The sequence below is a fragment of the Aulonocara sp. 'chitande type north' Nkhata Bay genome, linkage group LG7 (genome assembly GCF_057382095.1).
Source record: "Aulonocara sp. 'chitande type north' Nkhata Bay isolate Kocher_YH1m ecotype deep benthic linkage group LG7, A_spYH_male_GT1.1, whole genome shotgun sequence".
NCBI lineage: Eukaryota > Metazoa > Chordata > Actinopteri > Cichliformes > Cichlidae > Aulonocara > Aulonocara sp. 'chitande type north' Nkhata Bay.
The window spans coordinates 23,209,268-23,233,885 of NC_141350.1; the positions used below are offsets into that span (position 1 = coordinate 23,209,268).

At 40.8% G+C, this 24,618-nt stretch overlaps 1 protein-coding gene across 1 annotated transcript in view; it reads left to right on the forward strand.

The window, feature by feature from the left end:
- Positions 1-24,618, forward strand: part of swap70b (switching B cell complex subunit SWAP70b) — a 36,655-nt gene that overhangs the window by 3,122 nt on the left and 8,915 nt on the right. Inside the window, exons 3-9 of the mRNA XM_086299496.1 lie at positions 7,228-7,401; positions 8,686-8,913; positions 9,425-9,571; positions 9,798-9,906; positions 12,684-12,865; positions 20,840-20,947; positions 23,995-24,161. Of these exons, the coding sequence (XP_086155622.1) occupies positions 7,228-7,401; positions 8,686-8,913; positions 9,425-9,571; positions 9,798-9,906; positions 12,684-12,865; positions 20,840-20,947; positions 23,995-24,161 (1,115 nt within the window). The remainder of the gene's footprint in view (positions 1-7,227; positions 7,402-8,685; positions 8,914-9,424; positions 9,572-9,797; positions 9,907-12,683; positions 12,866-20,839; positions 20,948-23,994; positions 24,162-24,618) is intronic.

Genomic DNA, 24,618 nt, shown 5'->3' on the forward strand with positions numbered 1-24,618 from the left:
ACTCTTCATGACTTTGCTTTGAAAATGATACATTAGCTGAAGGCTGTTCAGAGGCTTGACCAGCCATAACAAGTACTTTGTGGGCGTTTTATCTATTTTCTACTAAGGCAGGAGATTGGAGTCATGTTATAGTTGCTGATTGTTTGTCCCTGAGAGCAACAGTCCCGAGTCTTCGTCAGGGCTGCAAAAGCTGCCTGTATGGGCCACTCATAAATAGTGGTGTGATGCTCCTCTCAATCACAATTCTAGACAAATAAAATCAGAATTATCTTCAAAGTAGCCAATTCTTTTTGAAATGCATGTTCTTTTCTCTCAAGCAGTTATTTCAATTTCTTGTTTTCTTGCATCATCCTAACTTATTTTAACAGCTGACCTGATATTGTTCTGTAAATTTTCTCCAATCCATAATTTCTTGGGTAAAATATTAAACGCCACCAACTGTGAAACATCATCGGGTGTCTGAGAGAGTGCTGTATGTGTAGAGTTAAAGCACTGAATGACTGGTTGAGAAGACCAGAAAAACTATATAAATCGGGTCCATTTTTAGCATCCGGGCCTTCACATAGCAAACTAGTGTCAAACCTCAGTGCTTCTTCCTTCATGCTTAACAGTTGACATGTGCAGTGTTTGCAGAACCATTCTCAATCAGTATTTGCCTCGTACTCAACAGAATGGGCACAGATTCAGATTTCTGCAAGTCTTTGCTGTAGTTTAACGTCTTTGTGTAATCTTTATAAGATATCCTCTGCTATGGGATGTAGCAGCTTTTGATTTCGTAGACATTTTGTCTTACGGTAGATGTTTGAACATGGGGCATTTAGACATGAAACTGAGAAAGTTGTGATCAAGATATGATTCATACCGACTGGTCTTTCTTGATATGAGGAGACTTTTTCATTAAGTAGACTTTGTGCATCTCTGAATACTTTTAAAACCTGATCACAGGTAGCTTTTGGAGTCTTGATCTTAATGCTACTGAGGTGCTGTGGCATGGGCTGACATTTTGTACAAACATGCCAATATAATTGCTTTAAAAACCACGTTTTGGGAGTAATGTTCCCAAATTCTCATCATTGTGGTGTATGTGTCATAAGCAGCTACTTATCTTATAGAGGGTGTTGAAGCTAAATGTGGTTTTTTTAGTTACTAAACCAAGAGCTGGCATACTTTTCCCAGCCTGCATTGTGACTGATTACACTGTGTTAGATAAAGACTTAAAGCTATTTATCTGTCACTTGATCTAAGATTGGAACCCACTGTGACCAAAGGGTTCACAAACTTTCTCTTGCAGAAACCTTGTTTTTTTTGTTTTTGTTTTTTTGATCATGTTTAAAGGTTATTTATTAGTCATATTTAATCGTGCACTACAAAGGTCCATTGATGGACACAGTGTATTAGTGCTGGTGTCACCCTCTGTGTCCATCCATCATTGTATTGCTCCGAGACGGCGGCACAAAACCATTTATTGAACATCAGACCTTTGTGATGATGTAATAACGGGGTCACGGGATGAATGGAGCGTTTGTGATTGCATAGCTGGACATCATGACAAGAGAAAATGCTTATTTAGTCATGTCATGAGCAGCAGTGAGCTCTAGTGGAATTCCTTCTGAATGTTTGGAATTCTTGTATAACATCCGTGCTAAGTGGCTATTGCCATGATTTAAAAAGGTTCTTAAACTCTGTCTTAATGAAGGGTTTAAGACTTCTTATTCTTGAATTTTGCTGATTTTATTTTATTTTTTTATATTTTCCAGTAGTTTAGTATGGCATTTGATTATTGTTGGTTTGTTTGCTTGTTTGTTTTACAACTTCCATTTCAGTCATTTTAAAGATGTAAGAAAAAAATAGATACTTGTAAAAATATGAGTTCTGATTGGCTACCTGATAGACTGTGCTCACTGCTAACTTCATGTCTCAATAATCTGTGACACTTTATTAAATTGATCTGTTAATTAACTGATCAATGAATATAAAATACTTTTTCTACCCGTATACATTTCTCCACTGGCGTATAGAAAAATCTTTTGTTTTGCCCTTAAAATGACTTGACTATTTCCAGCAGACCAGTTGGTTCAGCTGGAGCTTCAATATATAGAAAGCTTGGATTAACACTAGTTTAGAGAGGCTGTTTGTATTTGTTTATCCTCTTCGTTGTCTCTGTGGCAGTGCACATTTCTGACTGTTTTATGTCTGAAGTGATTTGTGATAAAGCTGCTTAAATAATTTCTTTCTGGACAAGCAGACATACTTGACATACGTGTTGTGTAGTTAAGACGTGCTCGTGATTGGTGCTGAAAATTTCTAACCACATTTTCTTTAAAGAAACTAAATGCTGGATTTAGTTTGAGGAAGCCACACACACACACACACACACACACACACACACACACACTTGTATTTTTCACACACAACCATCCCACCCATGCATTGGCTTGGGGTGGTGTTCAAAGCATTCAACTTCACTCACTCCTGAGGAAACTCCACCCTGTCACACAAGGAAAGTGTGTGTGTGTGTGTGTGTGTGTGTGTGTGTGTGTGTGTGTGTCAGAAACCCGAAACCCAGGAGAGCAAGTATCTTATTTTACAAGTGAACACAGTTGCTAGTCAGGAAAAACTTTAAACTGCGTGTGTGTTTGTGCCTTTGTACAGCAGACAGGAAGTGCAGATGGAGGCAGTCTGTACATTATCCTCACCAACTCACCCGTATAGTGCAGCAGAAAATAAAAGGCAGACCTCTAACATTTTCTTTTATAAGAGCACAGAGACGTGTGTTGGTGTGATGAGATTGTTGAACTCTGTACCATGACCCTGAAACACTTACCACTGCTGATGTAGCAGAAAAGTGATGATGATGTTGAAGCTCAGGGCCGCACACTTTGTTGTGTGATAGCATGTTGCACTACATAGAAACGTGTGTGTGTGTGTGCTTGTGTTACAAACAGAGATTATTTAAGTTCATTGTTCCAAGTCAAGAATTTTGACACACACAGTCACTGAAAGTGTTGACCGCTGTGGTGACTCCTCTTGTTGCAATAGTTCTCTGCTGTTAGGAAAGATGGAGGACAAAATCCTGAGTCCTCACTTCATGTTAAAATGTGTTGAAGCTAATTGAGCTTAATGGGCTGGTTTTTCTGTTTAGGAACTTTACAAATAAAATAAGAATTCCTTGAATTTTGCCCAAGTTGAGGGGCCTATATCTATTTTTTTTTTCTTTTCATCAGAAATGCTCAAATGTTTATTTATTTAACAGAGTTGTGTATGTAAATAATGTCAGATCTGGAGTAATCTGTGTTCTTGCTGCAGAGCGTGTCTTATAGTTCAGTTTTGGTGAACTTTGTCATTCGAATTCACACTAACCACAAAAGACATGGAGAGGAAGATTTGGCTACAGTAACTGGAGGATGCTTTCATAGTTGTATCGCAATATTCACCTTTAGTTATCTGCTAATGAGAGCCTCAGCAGTCTGTGTTTAGATTTATGTATATTTATTACGCTTTTTTTAAAGAAATGAGGATGTTGATGCCAGATGTTGGTGATGAACCATCCTAACAGCACCTGTTTTGTGCTGTGGACCATTAAAAAAGCACTTTGTTACTACTTCCCCCTTTTCAAATGCTTTCATATCACATCATACCGTGTTGAACATTCAGCTGCTCCTGTCACTGGTGTGATTCTCATTCCACTGAAGTCTGTGATTTTTAAAAAGCAGACAGTCCGGTTGAACTGGTAACAAGATTTTCTTTTTGTCTTCCAGTTTATTCTAGTCTGACTCCACTTGTTACATTTCTGTGTTGTGTTGTTTCGGTGTGAGATAAGGTTGAAGTTTAGATCCTGAATCCTAATGAACATGTGGCAGTGGAGAGGAGGGGGCGATTTGCTGACAAGGATCTCACTGTTGAAGGGAAAAGACCGAGAGGGATCTTGAAGGGGAGGAGGAGAAAAGACAGCGAGAACCAGCGAGCTAAGAACAAAACGAAAACAAGACGAGCGTGACGCAAAGAGAAGCTCTTTCGTAACAAATCCTGCTTTCACGACTTCCCCTTTACCCTATCCTCGCATGTTGTGTTGCTGCAGAGTGATTAAGCATTCAGAACCACAAACATGATGCGAACACATTCAGCTACCTGAACACATCATCATGAGAGACACGTCCTTATTTATAACAACAGCAGAATATGTTGTTTTTGAGTCAGACTTACTGCCAGAACCAGTGACGAATGGCAAAATATTCATGATGGGAGGAGCCTCTTTACACCGGCATGTAACTTTTTTTTTTTTTTTAATTTTACTCCACCCAAAATCTATTTTTAGCCTTACAAACAATCTTTACCTGTTACAGTCTTTAATAGTTGCCAGTAATTTCACCTTCACAAAAGACTTGCAGCTGTTTTCAGCTTCAGTAATCTCCAGAAAGCTCCCAACAGCAACAAATATTCAATACACATTTGTACCATCTGAGAATCAGCATGACTGATAAGTTACTGGTAGGCAAACCCACATTTAATCTGCATAGCTAAAGTAAATGAGGATATCTATTTTGCTTATTTATTATTGAATACACACTTAATTTATCGCTGCTAAGGTACATGAAATACATTTTTATTATCTCTCATTTTTTTTTATTTTTGCATTTTCTTCTGTCTTGGCTTGAAAAGGCTCTGAATGATGTCATAGAGATTGACTATCTCTGATGGGAGAGGTGACGATGCCGAGGCCAATTAAAGAGAAGTTTGGCTGTCGTGTTTCTGTAAACACAGTAGCTGGAGAAGTTTGAACAAATTCTGATAAATCTTTGTAGGTGTGTGGAGTCATGTTTGCGATGACTTTATAAAGATTTAAAATATGTCACATTTGACCTCTGATCTTTCCATCAAGGTCAATAGATTGAGCTGAAGGCCAAAGTGATAAATACAGAGACTAGGGGGTGAGTTGAATTTGCTGAAGTTTGTGCTGTCTGAGTGCTTCTTGTTTTAAAATAATAATTTAGTACAGCGGTCCCCAACCTTTTTTGTGCCACGGACCGGTTTATGCCCGACAATATTTTCACGGACCGGCCTTTAAGGTGTCGTGGATAAATACAACAAAATAAAACTAGTACCGGTACTGAAAAAAGAAGATTTATTCATAACACACGTGAAAAGACCCAGGAAAACCGAGTTAACGATAAAAACTATAACAAAATAACGCTGAAAACCGATTTAAAAACCCTGAAAACCATACATTTCACACCCGAGCCTCAACTCTCGCGGCCCGGTACCAAACGACTCACGGACCGGTACCAGTCCGAGGCCCGGGGGTTGGGGACTGCTGATTTAGAACAAAGACGCACAGAGAAAAGAGTAATACACTACAGGAATGTTTGTTTTTGTTTTTTGTGAATTAAAAAAAAAGTGTTTTACTTCATTTAGACGTCAAAATTAATTGACGTTTAGTCCTAGTTTGCAGTGTTGAGTAAAGCAATGCTTCAGGGTGACTTTCAAAAGTTGAGGAAGTACTATCGCTTTAACATCTAAGACAGGTTTCTACACAGGCACTCAACCTAAATGAGCACAATAGCAGGTTACATCAGATCTTGAAACCGTTCAGGCTTTCAAGCTGGATGTTTGTCTCTCTCTGTCACAGCATGGAAACTGGATTCAGGTTCGGGACTAGCTGAAGCAGCACACAAGTCAAAGGTTTATTATCATGTGAACATACTTCACAAACTCACTGTTCTGTATGTTGCCTGTGAAAAAAGGACATTTTAATGAAGCATTTGATAAAACGCACAAGCTCAGAAGCTATTTGCTTTGTAAGTAACTACTTGCTTATTTTAGCGTTGTGCATGTTAGTGTGGCTGAGCCCCTCCCTCTGAAAGCGTTAGTCTTGCCCACATTTACACAGAGGAAAAAGGAGTGACTTCCCACGCAGCTCTGTAAAGGGGACTGCAAAGCACATTCTGGAGAGTTCAGCTGGAGGTGATACTTTTAGGTGTTCCTTCCCTGAAGAGCTCAGTTCTCCTAACCCTAACAAACACAGGCGATGAGTAAACACCAGGCCGCCTCTCTGAGATGATAAGCTGAGGGGGGAAAAATTTTCAAGTAATGAGGTCAGCAAATGACAAATAATGCCTTTGTAAGCTCAGTCTCCAGATTTGTACACACTTGGTTTCACACATCCCTCCCCCCGACACTCTTGCCTCTGTATGATGTCATAGAGGATATCCTTACTATGGTCAGCTAAGTTGTGCCCACAGAAGCTACAAACCTATTTGAACAGTCGTCTTTAAAATAAAGACGACTTATAGGGGAAGGAGCTAAATGATTTGTTAGCCAGTTAACTGGGGGTCTCCACTAAGGCTTAGTGTAAGAAAATCGAGGATTATTTTAAATGGAGAATAATGCAAAGCTACTCAGAATTAAAAAAAAAATCTGGAGATGAAAATGGGTGGTAGTTCCACTAAAGTTTGTACTGTGTTAAAGGCTGAGTGTTCAACAGCAATATGAAGTGCTACCGAATGTCCTGACTGCCACCTTAGACCAGTGTTTCTAAAAACTGTGTGATGGCCACTGCAGGTGCCGTAACCATGGTTTTGAGCAGGATTCATGGACTGTAGATATAATAGTTGATGAATCCAGTTACAGGGTTGACTGGTTTCTAATTACGGCAAACGTTGGAAGATGTTTTGGGATCATTTGCTGGTGGTTGGATTTGTGGGGCGACTGCCAGCAGGACAAGATGTGCTTCTCATCCAAATGACCGCGCACTCAGCCAGCCGGTAGTCTCCATGGAGATGCTACTGTTCACTGGCTCAAAGAAAACATCCCCTCCACACCACTGACTAGACCTTTTTAAGAACTTTCCTCCCATTTGGCTCTGGAATTTAAAGCCTAGAGGCACTTTTTCTTTTTGTCCCTTCTCAGTTTCTGTGTGCATCGTACTGTAATACACAATCTGTCTTTCCGAACACTCCTGCACACATGTACATCTTAGATACCCTAATGACATCATTTTGCCTAGCCACCCTGGACTAACTAGCATGGGCATGTGCTAGTAGATGAAACGCATGTTGTACGTTATTAAAGTTGTGTATTATGGATTTGATAAATGGATATATTCCATATGTATAATATCTATGCTCTGTGGTTTGAAACGTCAGCTTTAAAAAATGTGAGCGTCTGGAAAAGCAGACTGTTCTCCTTTGGTGTGGAACATAACCTGATGATGTTTCTGTTGTGCCACAGGTGAAGGATAACTTTAACCGTCAGGACTTCAACAAAATGTGCTGGACGTTGTCGTATAGGAAGAACATGGAGCAGAATGAGCTGAAGATCTGTAACGATGACGCCTTCAAGATCTGGTGCATCTTCAACTTCCTGTCTGAAGACAGATACCCCCTGATCATCGTCACTGAGGAGGTCAGAAAACATGGGATGCTGTTGCGTTGTTGTACGCCCTGTTTTTTTTCCTTTCTTTTTTTTGTGGCTCTTCCCTCAGTTGGTGTCATAGAGGGTTGGTTAGTCTTAGATTTACTGATTAAATCATTAAATTGAAAAACGTGACATTACTGGGTTTTGTACTTTTGCAGATCCACTTTGAAGTGCTCTTTAGTGCACATATAAGTGCCCAAGGCTGTTGATGTGTTGCGTAAATAGATGTTAAATTAAATGTGAATACTTTTAGAAAGCCTTGTGTACATTAAAACAAAAGCACTTTGCAGTTGTTTTACCGCTCCGTCCTACTTGAGATCTCATTCACTGGTATGTGGCTCATGAAGTAAAATGACTTTGGTCTGGATGTAAGAAAAGTGACATTAAAAGAAAACAATTCATGTAAACACCAGATGGCTCTAGAAAGGAACAGACAAATTCTGGGTGAGTTCTAGGTGTCGTTTTTTTGTTCACATCTCCAACTTAACATGGAGTAAAGCAACATCGAAAGAAACTGAAGAAGCTAAATTAGGTTTTGAAAAAATTGAGACCACACCAATTGTGTGTAAAGACGCAGCTTTGGGATGCCATCTATGCCACATAATTAGCTTAACCCCTTTTCTGGCAAAAGCCCTGCCTTGGACCCTGCAGTCATAAAACCACAGCACTGACCACAAACGTCTGTGTGAGCTGTCTTTGCATCAAAAGTGCTTCAGAAGCTACACAGTAAGACGCTAACCTGTAAGGATGCCATTGACTAGTTCAGGAATCACATTAAGGTTTTGTTTGTTGTTGTTTTTTCAAGAGAGACAGTAAACATCTTACATTTTAGACTGGAGCATTTCTTTTCAAAGTGCTTACTAAAAGGGGAAGCACTGGCGTGAACAGCCTTTTATTCATCTGTAGTCTGTTTTATTTGCAGCATATGATATTGTACGTGTCCCTTCACTGTGTCACTTAGTAGCCAGTGGAAAAAGTCCGTTGCTCAAGAGCAGAAAAGGAAGTTTCGAGCTTCCTGTTCTTTTACAAATGCTGGAAGATTTATTGTTGTGTAGGAAAAACATCAGAACTCAAACACAGGAAGATTGTTTGCAAAAGAAATGCACATTTTGCTGCTGCAGTCATGTAAGGATGAATTGTGGGAAAAATGCAGAAATGGTGAAAGTTATCTTTTATTGTAAATGAACAGCTGTGCTTTTGATGAAAAATGACTCTGTGCATGTGGTGTGTGTGTGTGTCTTTGTGTGTCTGTGTGCATGTCTGCATGTACAGATTGAGTACTTCTTGCGTAAGTTGACAGAGGCGATGGGGGGAAGCTGGGTGGAGGAGCGCTTCGAGGACTATAAGCTGCAGCTGAACTCGAAGCAGCAGTGTCTGAATGCATGGGAGCTCATCAGCCTAGTTGGGTCGGGTCACTTCAGTAAGGGCATGGACCATCAGACGCTCTCAATGGGAATCGGTGAAGTCTACCAGGAACTCATTCTCGACGTGCTCAAACAGGTGGGCAGCACATCAGCACAGACTGATGGTACAGTCTTCATCGCAAAGCTCTGTCATCTTACTCTGATTTCAAAGAGTGCCGATGCAGCCTACCGTAATAACTGTGAAGCATATGCCACTTTAAATGATAGGAGTCATAGATTTCACACTAAATTAAACAGCACATTTAGCACCTGGCAATGAAAATGTCAAAATCCCTCTAAATGTCTTAGTTCACAGTAGAAAAAAGGCCCCAAAAATGCGGAAGTTTTTCGATATTTCGATTAATTCTGCTAAAAACTAAAACAGTTAAAAAAACAAAACAAAACAAAAAAAAAACGCTGTTTGGGACCAAGCATTTTGAAAACAATTACAGATTAAATTCTAACCACAAATGCAAATCATTGATTAAAAATGGTGTCAAATAATGAAATTTCAGTTCATAAAGTGTTAATTATTGATTTATAATGAAGCTTGATGTTAGGAGGATGTGAATGTTATTTAAGCCGCTAAGTATTCTGTCTTACTGCAGGGCTATATGATGAAGAAAGGGCACAAGAGAAAGAACTGGACGGAGCGCTGGTTTGTGCTGAAGCCAAACACAATCTCATACTATGTTGGTGAAGACTTGGCTGAAAAGAAAGGAGACGTCCTGTTGGATGGAAACTGCAGTGTGGAGGCAAGAGCCTGCTGTCTGTAGTAAAACTCTGTTTCAGCTTCCCGGCCTTGATTTCTATGAGAACAGCAGCGGAAGAGAATATAAACATGTGAAACACAGAGATTAATTCCCTATGCACATAAGAAATAAAAGACCGGAGAACTGTTTAGAAAAAAAAAATAAGTATGTTTTGTTATTGTTTTTTGTCTGTGTATTGTCAGCTTGTAAATTATGTTTTTCTTTGCAGCATTTACAAGATAAAGAGGGAAAGAAGTGCCTCTTTCTCATCAAGTCATCACAAAAAAGCTTTGAAATCAGTGCATCAGACAAGAAGAAGAAGCAGGAGTGGATCCAAGGTGAGTTCTATCGAAGCTGCTTGATAGTAGTTTGATAATAGTTTTCTGCTGTCTGCCTCATTGTTAATAAACAGTAAATTAGTTGTTCACTACTTCTACTGCAAATAAACCTGGTAGTTCGACACAGTTAAAGAAAAACTTTGTTCTGCTCAAAACACCTGACCTACAAGGTATCCAGGAGCCTGCTGTAGTTGTTCAGATGACTGAACTACTTCATCTTACTCCTTTTTGATGCGGACAAGTAGCAGCTCTACTTTGAACCATTCCCAAGTGACTGAGCTCCTCCCTCTATCCCTAAGGGAGTCTCCAGCCACCCTTTGGAGGAAGCTCATGTCCACTGCTTGTTTCAGCAATCTCTTTTTTTTCTCTCTCTCACTATTCAGTGTAACCTCAGTAACAGCTGAATTTCTCTCTTTATGAGAATACCCAGGACATGTACAGTGGGGCAAAAAAGTATTTAGTCAGCCACTGATTGTGCAAATTCCCCCACTTAAAATGATGACAGAGGTCAGTAATTTGCACCAGAGGTACACTTCAACTGTGAGAGACAGAATGTGAAAAAAAAAATCCATGAATTCACATGGTAGGATTTGTAAAGAATTTATTCGTAAATCAGGGTGGAAAATAAGTATTTGGTCACCTCAAACAAGGAAAATCTCTGGCTCTCACAGACCTGTAACGTCTTCTGTAAGAAGCTTTTCTGTCCCCCACTCGTTACCTGTATGAATGGCACCTGTTTGAACTCATCATCTGTATAAAAGACACCTGTCCACAGCCTCAAACAGTCAGACTCCAAACTCCGCCATGGCCAAGACCAAAGAGCTTTCGAAGGACACCAGGAAAAGTATTGTAGACCTGCACCAGACTGGGAAGAGTGAATCTACAATAGGCAAGCAGCTTGGTGTGAAAAAATCAACTGTGGGAGCAATCATCAGAAAATGGAAGACATACAAGACCACTGATAATCTCCCTCGATCTGGGGCTCCACGCAAGATCTCATCCCGTGGGGTCAAAATGATCATGAGAACGGTGAGCAAAGATCCCAGAACCACACGGGGGGACCTGGTGAATGACCTGCAGAGAGCTGGGACCAAAGTAACAAAGGTCACCATCAGTAACACACTACAACGGCAGGGAATCAAATCCCGCAGTACCAGACGTGTCCCGCTGCTGAAGCCAGTGCATGTCCAGGCCCGTCTGAAGTTTGCCAGAGAGCACATGGATGATACAGCAGAGGATTGGGAGAATGTCATGTGGTCAGATGAAACCAAAGTAGAACTTTTTGGTATAAACTCAACTCGTCGTGTTTGGAGGAAGAAGAATACTGAGTTGTATCCCAAGAACACCATACCTACTGTGAAGCATGGGGGTGGAAACATCATGCTATGGAGCTGTTTTTCTGCCAAGGGGACAGGACGACTGATCCGTGTTAAGGACAGAATGAATGGGGCCATGTATCGTGAGATTTTGAGCCAAAACCTCCTTCCATCAGTGAGAACTTTGAAGATGAAACGAGGCTGGGTCTTCCAACATGACAATGATCCAAAACACACTGCCCGGGCAACAAAGGAGTGGCTCCGTAAGAAGCATTTGAAAGTCCTGGAGTGGCCTAGCCAGTCTCCAGACCTCAACCCCATAGAAAATCTGTGGCGGGAGTTGAAAGTCCGTGTTGCTCGGCGACAGCCCCAAAACATCACTGCTCTCGAGAAGATCTGCATGGAGGAATGGGCCAAAATACCAGCTACTGTGTGTGCAAACCTGGTAAAGACCTATAGTAAACGTTTGACCTCTGTTATTGCCAACAAAGGTTATGTTACAAAGTATTGAGTTCTTCTTACAGAAGACGTTACAGGTCTGTGAGAGCCAGAGATTTTCCTTGTTTGAGGTGACCAAATACTTATTTTCCACCCTAATTTACTTTTTTAAAATACTTAAAATACTTTTTTGCCCCACTGTAGCTGCAGGTCTGAAATGATTACAGAATCAATCATCGACCTGTGACTTAGGGTGTCCTGGGGCCAAGTGCACATATGAACATCGTGAATTGTATGTTCAAACATGATGGTCGTTATGGACAAGCAAACCATGGCTCAGGCGGTCCCTCCCATTCGCATATCCCCAGATTGTGTCGTCACTAATCTTCTTGACAATTCAAGTTGCCTGAAGGAGACAATGGAGTCCCCGGAAAGGGCACCTTCAGTTATCCCATGCATATACCTAAACCTGACTGCCTGCCGATTGCCTTTGAGCAATGGCAACTCCAGAGTAGTATATAGCCCAGGCTGTGTATTGAGACAAGCCCAACTATCTCTAGCAGTACTTCCCAACCCCTCACACTGGCTCAGGTGCCTTCCTGCCCAAAGAGGTGATATTCCATGTTCCTAAAGCTAGATTTGTCATCTGTGGTTTGGACAGAGAGGGCATCCAACCATGACTGCGGCCTGATCCACAAAACACCAAACTCTCATATCCCCTACTGTTAGTGGTGGTCCCACAAGAGAGCAAGCCCATGTAGTGCTTTTAGACTGTGCCCAGCCAGACCCCATAGGTTAAAGCTCGGCCTCCTTGCTGTGACATTTCTCCCAGGACCAGTTTGCCTTGAGTGATCCTTCCAGGGTTGAATTGCCCCTGACAACATAGCTGCTGGGATCACGCTGGCATGCAAAACTGTCCTCCAGGAAGAAAGTGGCAATTCATAGAGGGGCTTGGAAAAACCAAAACATGAAACAGGAAGCTCTAAAACTAAAGATTTTTTTTGTGTGATATCCATGTCTCAGCTGTTCAGAACTGCGTGACTCTGCTGCGTCAGGGCAGACCAGCGCCGCACCGCGAGGCTCGACAGAAGCGCAGAGAGCTGCGGCTGAAACAGCAGGCTGAACAGGAAGAACTGGAGCTGAGGATGAGGGAGCTACAGACAGCCAATGAGGCCAAGCAGCATGAACTGGAAAATATGAGGAAGGTAGGAGATGGAACTCACACAGTCAATAGTCCCCCGTGGATCCAGTCTGGTCAGAAAAAGTCTGCCTCACTATCACTTCTGTTTCGTAGCATCTCAAAGATGAAAACGAACAGAAGTGACAGATGTAGAGATTGTCAAAAATATAACAGATAAAATCACAAAAGCAAAGCGGGGGAGGAAAAAACGAGAGACTTAAAGCAGCTCTTGGCCATCTTCACTATGCTGTTTGTATTGAAACAGGGAAGTCGATCTTTGTGGTCATGTGAGACAGAGGTGCATGTCTTCATGGGAAAAACTGAGTGAGTGAGCATCATTTAGAGACAAAAAGCTATAATAAGTGCAAACTGTACATATAGTACAAGATCAACATGTGATCCTCAGACATTAGAAACACCATGTAAAGTGAAGCCACCGACTTTCATCCTCTGAGCTAAAAATAAAAGTTTATTTTCCTTTGTTAAAATGGAAAAAAAGAAGAGAGAGCTTATCAGATAACAGCCTGACGGTTGGGCGGGCAGTAATAACAGTAATTAAAACAGCCTTTCTCTTGAGAACTTCTTGAAAATAGGAAGTGCACGTAAGGGAGATGTGGTTACTGAGGTTATAACGAGAGAAACGTCTGCATATAAGGCTGGAGGTGCATCTGTTGGATCACAGACGAACACCAGGATGTTTAAATAAGATTATGAATGGAGCAGAAAAAACGTCTGTGCATTCTTTAGTGAGCGAGACAAACCTGAGGGATTTCCCTCACTGAAGTTCTGAACTTGTATGTTTGAAAACGGCACTCCTCAAAGCACAGCTCAGTACTCAGTCTCAGATTAAAGAATGAGGAAGGATGGGAGGCATTCCTCTTCCAGCATAAAGTGCACTGGAGCAACTGCACCTCACTGTCGAACTATTCACACAATGTTACAGCACACTGGTGGTTAAAGACCAGCTAATTTGTGTTCTCACATTCATGTCAGAGAAGTCTTAGAAATGTTCAGGGCTCAACTGTATGTGTGAAGAATTTGCAGTGTTAAAGCTGCAAGCCTGTCCTCCATTTTTCAGACGGTCTCCACAGGAAGGTGCAAACTATGTGGCACTAATTTTGGGAAAGTGCCTAAAGTATCTGAAAACAATGTTCTGCCTGCCTTGCCTTTTATGGAATTATATTTCTGTCAAAAAACAGCAAATAATTTGTTGCCATTTATGCAAATAGAACTCGACAGCCAAGTGCACAAAGGAGCCATCATCCAGGCGAGCGCGTCTCTGCTTAGCTGTAGCTAATTTATGCTCTTGCAGACAGCTCTGCTGTCGGAGCTGACTTCTGCTTGCTTGCGTCAAACTGACTTTTGAGAGCTTGTGGAGGGGGGAAGCCCAAAGAAAGAAGGCCTCTGATGGGCCTAGCTACTTTCAAAGCAATCACACCTTTAAGCCTCAGTGGATGGTTTTTTTGAGGTTCTTTGGATGTATGGTTTATTTGTTTTGTTTTTATGAGCGATTCGGTCCCTGTACGACCACAGTGAGAAGTTGGTCTGCGTTGCAGGATGTGAGCCCTAGTGGGTGTTGAACTCTGCCAGGGCTGCCCTCTGTAATTGATTACAGTCATCATTTTTTATGAACAGGCATAGCCAAGTGTTGATATACTCCTAGCTTCATCTGTGGTTACAAACTGTGGGGTAGTGATCAAAAGAACAAGCTTGTGGATACTAGCTGTGAAAACGAGCTTCCTGCAGAGGCTGGCTTCTTGCTCAGAGCTGAGGTGAGGAGTTAAGTCATTCGAGAGGGACTCAAACAGCTGCCACTTTTGCACACTGAAAAAAGTCAGTTGAAGTGGTTCAGGTGTAAGTGTAGGATGTTTCCTTGATGAGGTGTTCCAGGCATGTCCTGTCAAGAGGAAGCCCTTGTGTAGACCAAGGACACGCTGGGGAGATTATTTCTCAGCTGACCTGGGATTGCCTGAGTTTTCCCACAGATGCGTTGGAGGTGGCTGGGGAGAAGGGGGTTTGGGCTTCTCTTCTTAGACTGCTGCTTCTGTGTGACCTGGCCTTAGATACTAGCAAAAACTGGATGGATGGTAATGGACATATACTGGCTATGGTCAGCAGCCTGCCACCTCTCTCTGTGGCCACCCACTGCACTGTGAAGTGATAAAACTAAACTGATAGAGCCGACTGGCACAGATACAGCAACTTAGAAGTACCAAGATGTCTCTAACTATTATGGTATAATGTTGGGATTGCATCTTGCTTAACCAGTGTTGCGAAGGCGGTTTGTGGCCGAGAAGGAACCACTGTTTTCAGTCAGGTATGTCATCACGGCTGTCATTGTCTAAATTAAGTGTCAAAACCAATCCAGCAACATTCCTCTAAGATCGCATCACAACTTAAAATAATCATTCAATAATCATTATCTTGCGCACTTTTAGAAGTGACAGTGTATTTTTGTGTCGCACACTGCAGGGTTACACACGCGTCTCATGCAACTATTTGAAGTAGGTCAACTAAAAACCCTCGTTACCACTGAAACTTGCTGCCAGCTCATGAATGCCAACAATAGATCAGCTCCACCCTGCAGTCTCTGACTAATAAATAGTCCATCACTTCCTGCAAATGAAGGAATGTGGATTGAAAGAGCAATGTGGGGGCAGGGGGTGCAGCAGCCATTAAACATGTTGCTTCAGAAAATCCTCCTGCTAAACCTCACTCTCTCTGCTGCTACCAACACTGCTGATTTCTGCAATTTCATTTGTCTTTTTCAAATGCTGATAATTAGTGGCTGCTCTCAGCTAATTCTGAGAAATAACAGGAAGTGCCATCTTCAATATTGTCGTGGTTAAGTATTTTTCTCATTGCTGTTAGTCATCCGTGAGAAATCTGTTTGTTTGTACTGTCCTTCTGCAATGTGGGCAAATGTTACAAATGTTATGAAATAGTCTCTCAACTGTTTGATTTTGTGATTTTTGTTATAGGAAAAAAACATCATTGCAGAGCAGATGGGCTACAAATAATTAAAAAAGGCCTCTTATCTGACTCAAGGGGTCAGATAAATCTTCTGAGAATGGTATTGTTTAGTTAAACTTAAATCACCGCATTGACCACGTATCAGTGGTTAGGTTTTCAGTTCAGTGTAGGACCGGGGGGGTTGCAGCCAGCATTGTGAGTAAAGCTAAGTTGCAGTCAGCCTGGTTCACGCTGCGCTCGTCTAACAGACTGAAGAACAGGACAAGAGTTCTTTGTCTGGAACGGCGACCTCTAAACTCACAACAATCTACCATTGAGGTGTAAGTGTACAACTCGCATAGTTAGCTTCATGAATTAACAATGAACACAAACATGTGTAGCAACACACAGGCATACAGTAGACATTCTCACACACTGCTGCTATAAGAGGAGCATTGTGACAGTCTGCAGACAGTTCACATCAGGGGTGAAGCAAAAAGAGGTTATTGATCAACCACCAGCACAGTTTAATTTACCCAAATGTTTTTCCCTGTTACGTTCGGTTTTGTTTCGAAACAAACCCACGCTTTACACCAACAGCTGGCAAACTTAAAAATGCGTTTTCATAAATTGTTTGTATATTCTAGTATTGTTGGTGTCACATTCCTCATAGGTCAGTGAGATGCCAAGAGCCCAAAAACAGCTACACACAGTTCGCACAAGACTGTGTTGCCATTTATACGCTTCACAATGTATTTAAATGATTGTAGAACAAAAACAATGGCAGCAATTATAAAAGTTTAACCTTGGAGTATATAGGCTATGTTGGACCTTTAAATGTATTTTATTTTAGTTAGTATTATTCTAGTATTTTTGAACCTTTTGCTTCTTTTATAAATACAAAAGCTGACCATATAAAGTTTTTAGAGCTGACTTGACTTGAAGAAAGAGTTTCGTTACTCATCCAAGTGACTTCTTCACTCTCAGCTGACTGCAGGTTTCCCCAACCTTATAAACAGGTTTGACTCTCATCATCCACTGGAGCACAAACTGTGACTGTAGCATCCTGATGACATACAGAGGCCAGGGAAGCAGAAGAACATCATATCAAGAAGGTCCTGAGTAAATGTGGTTATCCCAGCTGGACATTTGTCAAAGCTGAGAAGGTGCCAAAAGAACGCTCCAGGAGAGAAGGACAACCGCTGCCTAAGTGAAAACTCCCACATCTCTGTGGTTTTTAAACCCCAAAACACACTGCACCAAAAATTGGTCCACTCCAAGGATTGGGTCCTGCGACACAAACAGACTGACATAGTGTACGCTGTAAAGTGCCAGGAGGATTGCCAGGATTAAACATCAGGGAAACCAAACAACCTCTGGCTAAGCGGATGGCACAGCACAGAAGAGCTAACTCGTCAGGCCAGGACTCTGCAGTCTATTTACACCTACAGGCCAGTGGACAGTGATGAGGATGTACACATCCTGAACAGGGAGGAACGCTGGTTTGAGTCAAGGAGGCCATTTACGTGAAAAGGGAAAGACCATCTCTGAATCGAGGAGGGGGGGCCTAAGGGTACATCTTTCACCAACTTAACAAATTTCCCACGTGTGGGACTAATAAAGGTTATCTTATCTTATCTTAACTTACAATGCTGTGATTGCAGACATTCCCCAACTCTCTGTGAATGGTACTCATGGTACCATTCGCACTGATCAGTGGTCTTTGATCAGTGGTCATGACAATTTGCATATTAATGATCAAGAAACCAACCTCCCAGGCCATTGTTCCTTCAGTGGTGCTAGTTTCAGTCATTGTGCAAAGGTACTTTTTATAAGTTTGGGGAAACCTGCAGTCAGCTGAGACTGAAGAAGTCACTTGGATGAGTGATGAAACATTTCTCCCACTGAAAATGCTACGTCCAGATGAACAGAATCAACTTTTTGGGATGTTGTCTTTATATATCAGGTAAATTGCAATTATGGTCAATTTCTTCTTGGAACTAAATTTTGATTGCGTTTCGATTACAGCAAACGAGGAAGATTTGTCTTTATTTAAAAAAACAAAAACAAAAATCCCCCCCCAGAAATATCAAGTGTTGTTACATCCTGGCAAGATAATGAAATTAGGCAATTTAATTAAATGGATGGAAATGAAAATGGAGTTAATGAAACTGCTGCTGCTACATTTTGTAATAAATTCAGGGACCTCTAGAAGCACCAAACCTACTTATGCTCCTGATAACATTTTATCAAATGTCCTGTTTCAACAGTCGCCTGCAATTCCACATTGACAGCAACTTGTGTTGTATTTTATAACTTTGTCATTCAGAAAGTTAAATGAGGGAAAAGTCTTGAAACAAGCAACAAAACCTGTAGCGTGCACTCAACATTCTCTCTTCTAAATCTAAAAGGAGACTCATGGTGAGAAAGTGCAAATCAAGCCTCGTCACACTTGTTTGCTGGGTGTGTTTCACAAATGGCTAAACTGAATTTCCCTTCATTCACAACCGGCTGTGGCAGATAGCTGCCCCTCCCCAAGGTTGGTGGTGCTGAAAGGTTTCCTCCTATTTTTAAAGGGAGTTTTTCCTTCCCACTGTTGCCCATTACTTGCTGATAGGGGGCCTGGTGATGGTTCTTTCTAATATTGTTGGTATTGTATCCTAGAAAGTGCCATGAGGCAGCTTTTTTTAAATTGGTGCTATATAAAAATTTTTTGATCTTCATGTTATCATAGCGGGCGATTGTGGCTCAAGAGTTGGGAGTTCGCCTTGTAATCGGAAGGTTGCCGGTTTGAGCCCCAGCTTGGACAGTTTCAATTTTGATGTAATTTTTCAAGACACTTCACCCGTTGCCTACTGGTGGTGGTCAGAGGGCCCGGTGGCGCCAGTGTCCGGCAGCCTCGCCTCTGTCAGTGTGCCCCAGGGTGGCTGTGACTACAATGTAGCCTGCCATCACCAGTGTGTGAATGTGTGCATGAATGGGTGGATGACTGGATGCGTAAAGCACTTTGGGGTCCTTAGGGACTAGTAAAAGCGCTATATAAATACAGGCCATTTACCATAGTTTAAAAATGGTCAAATATGATACCAGTATGTGAAGTAACTGGCTAGCATGCTTACCACTGTCTGAAATCCTGATTATTTATCAGCCATAAAATCCTGATGGGTATTGTCATTAACTGGCCTCGCAGGTAGTGTGGACCCCCATCTCTGTGAACGCGATAACGATCGAGCAGTGTAAGATTTTCATGTTGATACCATGTTTGAATCTAATAGGATGCTGAGCGGCAGCACTGGCAGGCAACAGTTTTCACATTTTGTGTTTATATTACTTGTGTTTTAAATTAGCACTGTAGCACAGTGCCATCTCCATTGTGTTGGTCTATTTCAATTGGTTTTTGTTTCTTTGCTAAAATCTCAATTTAATAACAATCAGCAATAACATGGATCCATAGCAGAGTCGGGGTGCATTGATTAACCATGTAGAGTGTGCAATGACTAGGCTAAGAGAGAGAGAGAGAGAGAGAGAGAGAGTGTGTGTGTGTGTGTGTGTGTGTGTGTGTGTGTGTGTGTGACAAAAACAATACAGTTGCTGTAACTGTAATGGTTACATCGACCCAGATAAACGTGGAAGGTCATGAGAGAATGACTAGTAGTCTTCTTCTTCTTTTACTTTTTTTTTTTTTTTTAAATTAAAAAAAAAAAAAAAAAACCCAAAAATAAAATGCAACCGCAATGGTAAAACATTTGTTATTCCAAGAAGTCTGAACTCTGCAGGACAAATGATTTCAGTGTGTATTACTTCATGCTCAATTTGCCTTCATAGAGCGCTGCTGGTGTTACATTTGCATACCTATTCAGAGGCAGCGCATTCATTTCTGTTAGTCTGTTAGAAACCACACAAATAAAATTAAACATGCAGCAATCCCCCCCTGACAGGTCTTTGCTGAAACTTCCCCCTCACACCAGTTTCGTTGTTTGTTTTCCTTTTTTCATTCTGTGGTTTTTAAAATGGAGAAACTGCTTTTTAATTTCAAGTTTATTTAAAAGTTATGATGTAGTTCGCCAGTTTCAAAATGGAGCATGAAACTGATGTGCTGCATACTATATATGTGTTACTACTTTTCAGTTCTCATCCTTGGCTAACCTTTTGTCTGCACAGCAGTTTCATAAAACTACTAGATGCTTAAAACAAAATAAAACATAATAGATATAATTACCAGGCTTTAGAAGGGAAAATTAAATTAGAAGAGCTACAGTTCTGGTTGGTTTTTAGCCAATCCCTAACCTTTACTGCAAAATCATTTATCTCCTCAACTAGACTTCACTTGGCAATATGTCTCAAAATGATGGCACTTGATGATGAAACTGTATAAATTAAGTATTACAATTACGGCCATTGCTATGAGGACGCCAAAACACAAACAACACGTGCTTTTGATGGCTTTTTCTTTGAAAACACTGGACATGTTGCCAGATTGGTATCATTCCCCCCAGTGTGTCGAGTTGGACTGTAGCATGACTCCTTAAGAATGATGACTGATGATTGGTTAAGGTACGAGGAGCGAATCGAAGGTAAAGCCAGTTAATCGTAGGTAACTTTTGCCTTGTGTTATTTTAATTCCAATAAAGGATTAAGTCCACGCTTTATCTTGTTTTATGTCTTTATTATATACCCACAGCACATATTTCAAATTTTCATATATGTAGTTGCTTCTGCAAAAGCAGGAAGAGTGAAGCCCTTTACAGTTTTCAAAATTCCAGGCTTTGTTTGTTGTTTTTGTTTTGTTTTTATTTTGTTTTTTTGGCTGTTTTACGACTCTAGGACTTTAATTTATTGAGAAGTGTAGCTTTTCTAAGCCCTGGTTATATCCCTGACTAGAGTGTGATATTTTAGTGTATGTAAAAGTAACACCACCAAACAGTCTCTTTAACCTGACACTACAAGGGTGTGAAATGTGTGATTTCACATACTGCTTTAGTCCACTCTGCAAAAAAAGGAAAATTAAAAAATTTCATTTTTGGCTTGTCTGTTGCTCTTTTGGCAGGCTCTGGAGGAGGCAGCAGCTGACGCAGCAGAAGAAGAAAAAAGACGCCTTCAGACCCAAACTGAGCTCCAGGACCGTTACAGGAGGGACCTGGAGAGAGAGAAACTGGTCTGTCAATCCTTTTCATCTGCATGTAATGTCTATAACGTACAGTCGAGCATAGTGGTGCCAGTTGGACTTAATATCATACATGGATGTTTCCTCTGCACCATTACCACAAACGTCTGATTACTCTGCCTGACAACATCTTAATATTGTTGCGCTACACTTCATTAAGTACACTCTAGTACTGGATCTTCTGATTAAAATGCCAATTTAGAGTTATTTACTTTAATTCCTGAACAGAAAAACTATTTTAGTGGTTTAGTGGTTCCTACTTCCTACTGTTTAAGTTAATTCTGCATCTCCTCGTTGTATCTCTGCATAATTTCCGTGATGGCTGTTCATCAGTGCAATTCCACTCAGTCTTTGGTCAGTTATCTGAGATATGTATTGAAACATCAGTAGTAGATATGTGCAAATGTCATCAATGGGGGGGCCTCCATAGATGAAGTGCCACATTAAAATGACAGCAATATTAGCACTGCACACTCCTTGTGTAGTCTTAAGTACTATTACAGATAAAACAAAAAATAAGCGAAGTCAAACACTACCAGGTCCTGAGTTAGACCCCACCATCTGGCCGGGGCCTTTCTGGGTGGAGTTTGCATGTTCCCCCGGTGCTTGTGCGGGTTCTCTCCGGGTGCTCTGGCTTCCTCCCACAGTCCAAAGACATGCAGATAGCAAGGTTCGGTTAACTGATGATTCTAAATGTGAATGTGAGTGCGAATGGTTGTCTGTCTCTCTGTGTTAGCCGTGAGACAGACTGTGACTAGACCTGTCCAGGGTGTACCTCAACTCTCACCCCATAGTAGCTGGAATAGACTCTAGCCTCTAGACTCTACTCGTGACATGGATGGATGGATGGGTGGGTGTGGGGGGCACCAGACTGGTCAATTACTGCACTTGCTTTATATTCAGGGACATTAATCCTCAATTATCAGGCTGCAAATATATTCATAATAATGCATTTTATTTGAGGGCACCTTTCAGAAACCCAAGGTCACCTTACAAGGAACAAAATTAATAAAAGGAACAATATATCACTGTATTATTGAGAGCATGCAATAATGGGTAAGTCGGAACAATTTTCATAAACTTGTTAAATACATAAACTGAGAAGAGCTACTAAAATAAACACAAAACAGAAAAGTACTGCAGAGTCTTGAGCAGCAATTTGGAGAGACTTGAATGGATGTTGTTTGTTGCCTCACATTTAAGAACATAGTGTGTGGTTAAGAAGTGTCTATGAGGCTCAGCTAACACTGATGGCGTTTTCTTTCTTACTCACAAACACTTGTTTGTAAAAGAGCCCCGTTTCACTGTGCTCGAATGCCACTGATAACATCTTGACATGCTTGCTACACAGCATGGATGTGGTGAAATGGCAGAGAGATGTTTAACTGTGGTTCTTTAGTCACAGTTCTGCTCTCAGATGTCCCACTTAGTTGATCCTAAGAGACGGCGTAATTTTGATTTGTATTTCTTACTTAATCTTATACATCATTAATATGTTACTCTGTTTAAGTTGGTTGTAACAGCACTTCGCTTAACTCCACTTTCTCTCACACTCGTCCACACCAGCTGAGCTACCCACTGAGAATAGCATGAGGTTTTTAGTGTTTGCTCAAGATCATCTCCACTAATGAGTTAAAACTCATTCTGCTGATCAATCCTGATGGCCCATTGATCAGTTGATTATAAAAACTGCTGATTCATAAACTTCTGATCCCAGAGGTGTTATATGAAGCAGTGTTAATGCTAATAAGTATGTTATACTTCTTCCTACTCCATTTCAGACTTAATAATTGTAATTTCATGTCATTTAGACTCTATTTTATTTATTTTACTTTTTTGTTTTGTCTGCGCACATGCATGTGTGTATTTACATATATATTCATATTTGTACATGTAAATGCAAGTATGTGTACTTGTATATATCATTTTTTCTGTATATGTCTGAAATAAAGATACAATAACAATGAGTTAGTGAGGTACGCTGAGCTCTAAGGTGACTCTCAAATGCTTTCATTGAGGCTTTTCCCGTCAATAAGCTCCAAGTGGGATTTGGATAATACAGCAGCCTTTTGAAGGCTATTGAACAGCAATAATATTCAGTCAACAGAAAATATTTAAATTTGATCTGAGCATAAACTAAAGTGATTTACAGCCCTCCATCAGAAGGCTTTGGGACAGTGTCACAATGCACTTTAAATGCACCCACAATATCAGATATAAACAGCAGCACTCATGGATGTAAAGACTGCTAGAATAAATATTAACTTATGAACTCACAAGGCTGATTTTTTTTTTTGGTCATATTTTGCTGTTATATTTCTTTGCTGTCACCTGTTCCTCTGTCTCTGGATGTAGGCGGCCCTTTTTTATGTGAAAGCAGTGAGAGCCTGAAATAACTGATAACTATCAGCTTTCTGTTATATATATATATATATATATATATATATATATATATATATATATATATATATTTCCTCTGATAATGTGTCTGATGGGAGTCATCAGCCCTCTTTTATGTGAACGCACTTGGAGCAGAAAGCCTGAGTTTACAGAGAGCTGATAGCAGTTGTGATAGCAGTTATCTCTGAGGTTTTAGGTTGCACCTGTCTGTCTGTTTATTTTACACATCTAATATCAAACTCTGGTTTCCTGTGAGATGTCGATTAATCATGACAAGAGTACTTTAGATATGCGCACCTGCTGTGGCACTTTAGAGTTGGCACCAATATGCAAACTCCAACGCTTAATACAAGTCAAGTCAGTTTTAAAAAAAAATAAAAATAAAATAAAGTATGTATGTATGAGAAAGAACACCCTGAAAATTAGATGATCCCCTATGAGCAAGCAGTTTGGCAACAGTGGGAAGGAAAACCTTGCTTTCAACAGGAAATAACATCCAGCAAGAGATGGGACAAAAAAAAAATAAAAAAAAAAATCTAATGATTTCAGAGTGGTGTATAAACACACACGAATGGATCTTATGAGTATTAATTTTGAATTCCAGGTTAAGTATACTTCTGTGTTTCCTGGTTTTAAAGGTGCGGCAGCAGATTGAGAAAAACCTGGCTGAGAAGTCCACTGAGCTGGAGCAGTACCTGCAGAGGGTCCATGAGCTGGAAGACATGTATCGCCAACTGGAGCACGCTTTGGAAGACGAGAGACGTGCCAGACAGGATGAGGAAATCATCCGTAAGCTGCAGACACGGTGAGTCAAAGGGTGTGCGGAGGGAGAAATGTTTGGGTTTGTATAAAGAATATTCCCCACAGAGCCTCACTCAGATCCTCTGATGAGGAAACTTGGGTCACTCGGATCTTTGCATACGTCTCCTATCTGGAAAGCATAACACTGGGATAAATATATTCATAGAAATTCTTTTTGTTACCTTAACAATCCAGCACGGGTGCTACCAAATTTCAGTGAAGCATGAAACTTATTATTCCTAATGAAGTGCATCACATGAACCTCTGTCCAAAGAGCTGAGTCTAAGTCTTTGTTTTCCTAATATAGGAGGCTATACACAGCCAGACTTTCAACTTCTCCTTCATACACTCGACATTTCCTCCCTCATCTTTCCTTCCTATCTGCTGATGAATACATTCCAGGTCACGTTTGAGAAGTCACCAGCGAGTATTTCCTTTAAATGTAGTCGTTGTGTTAAAAA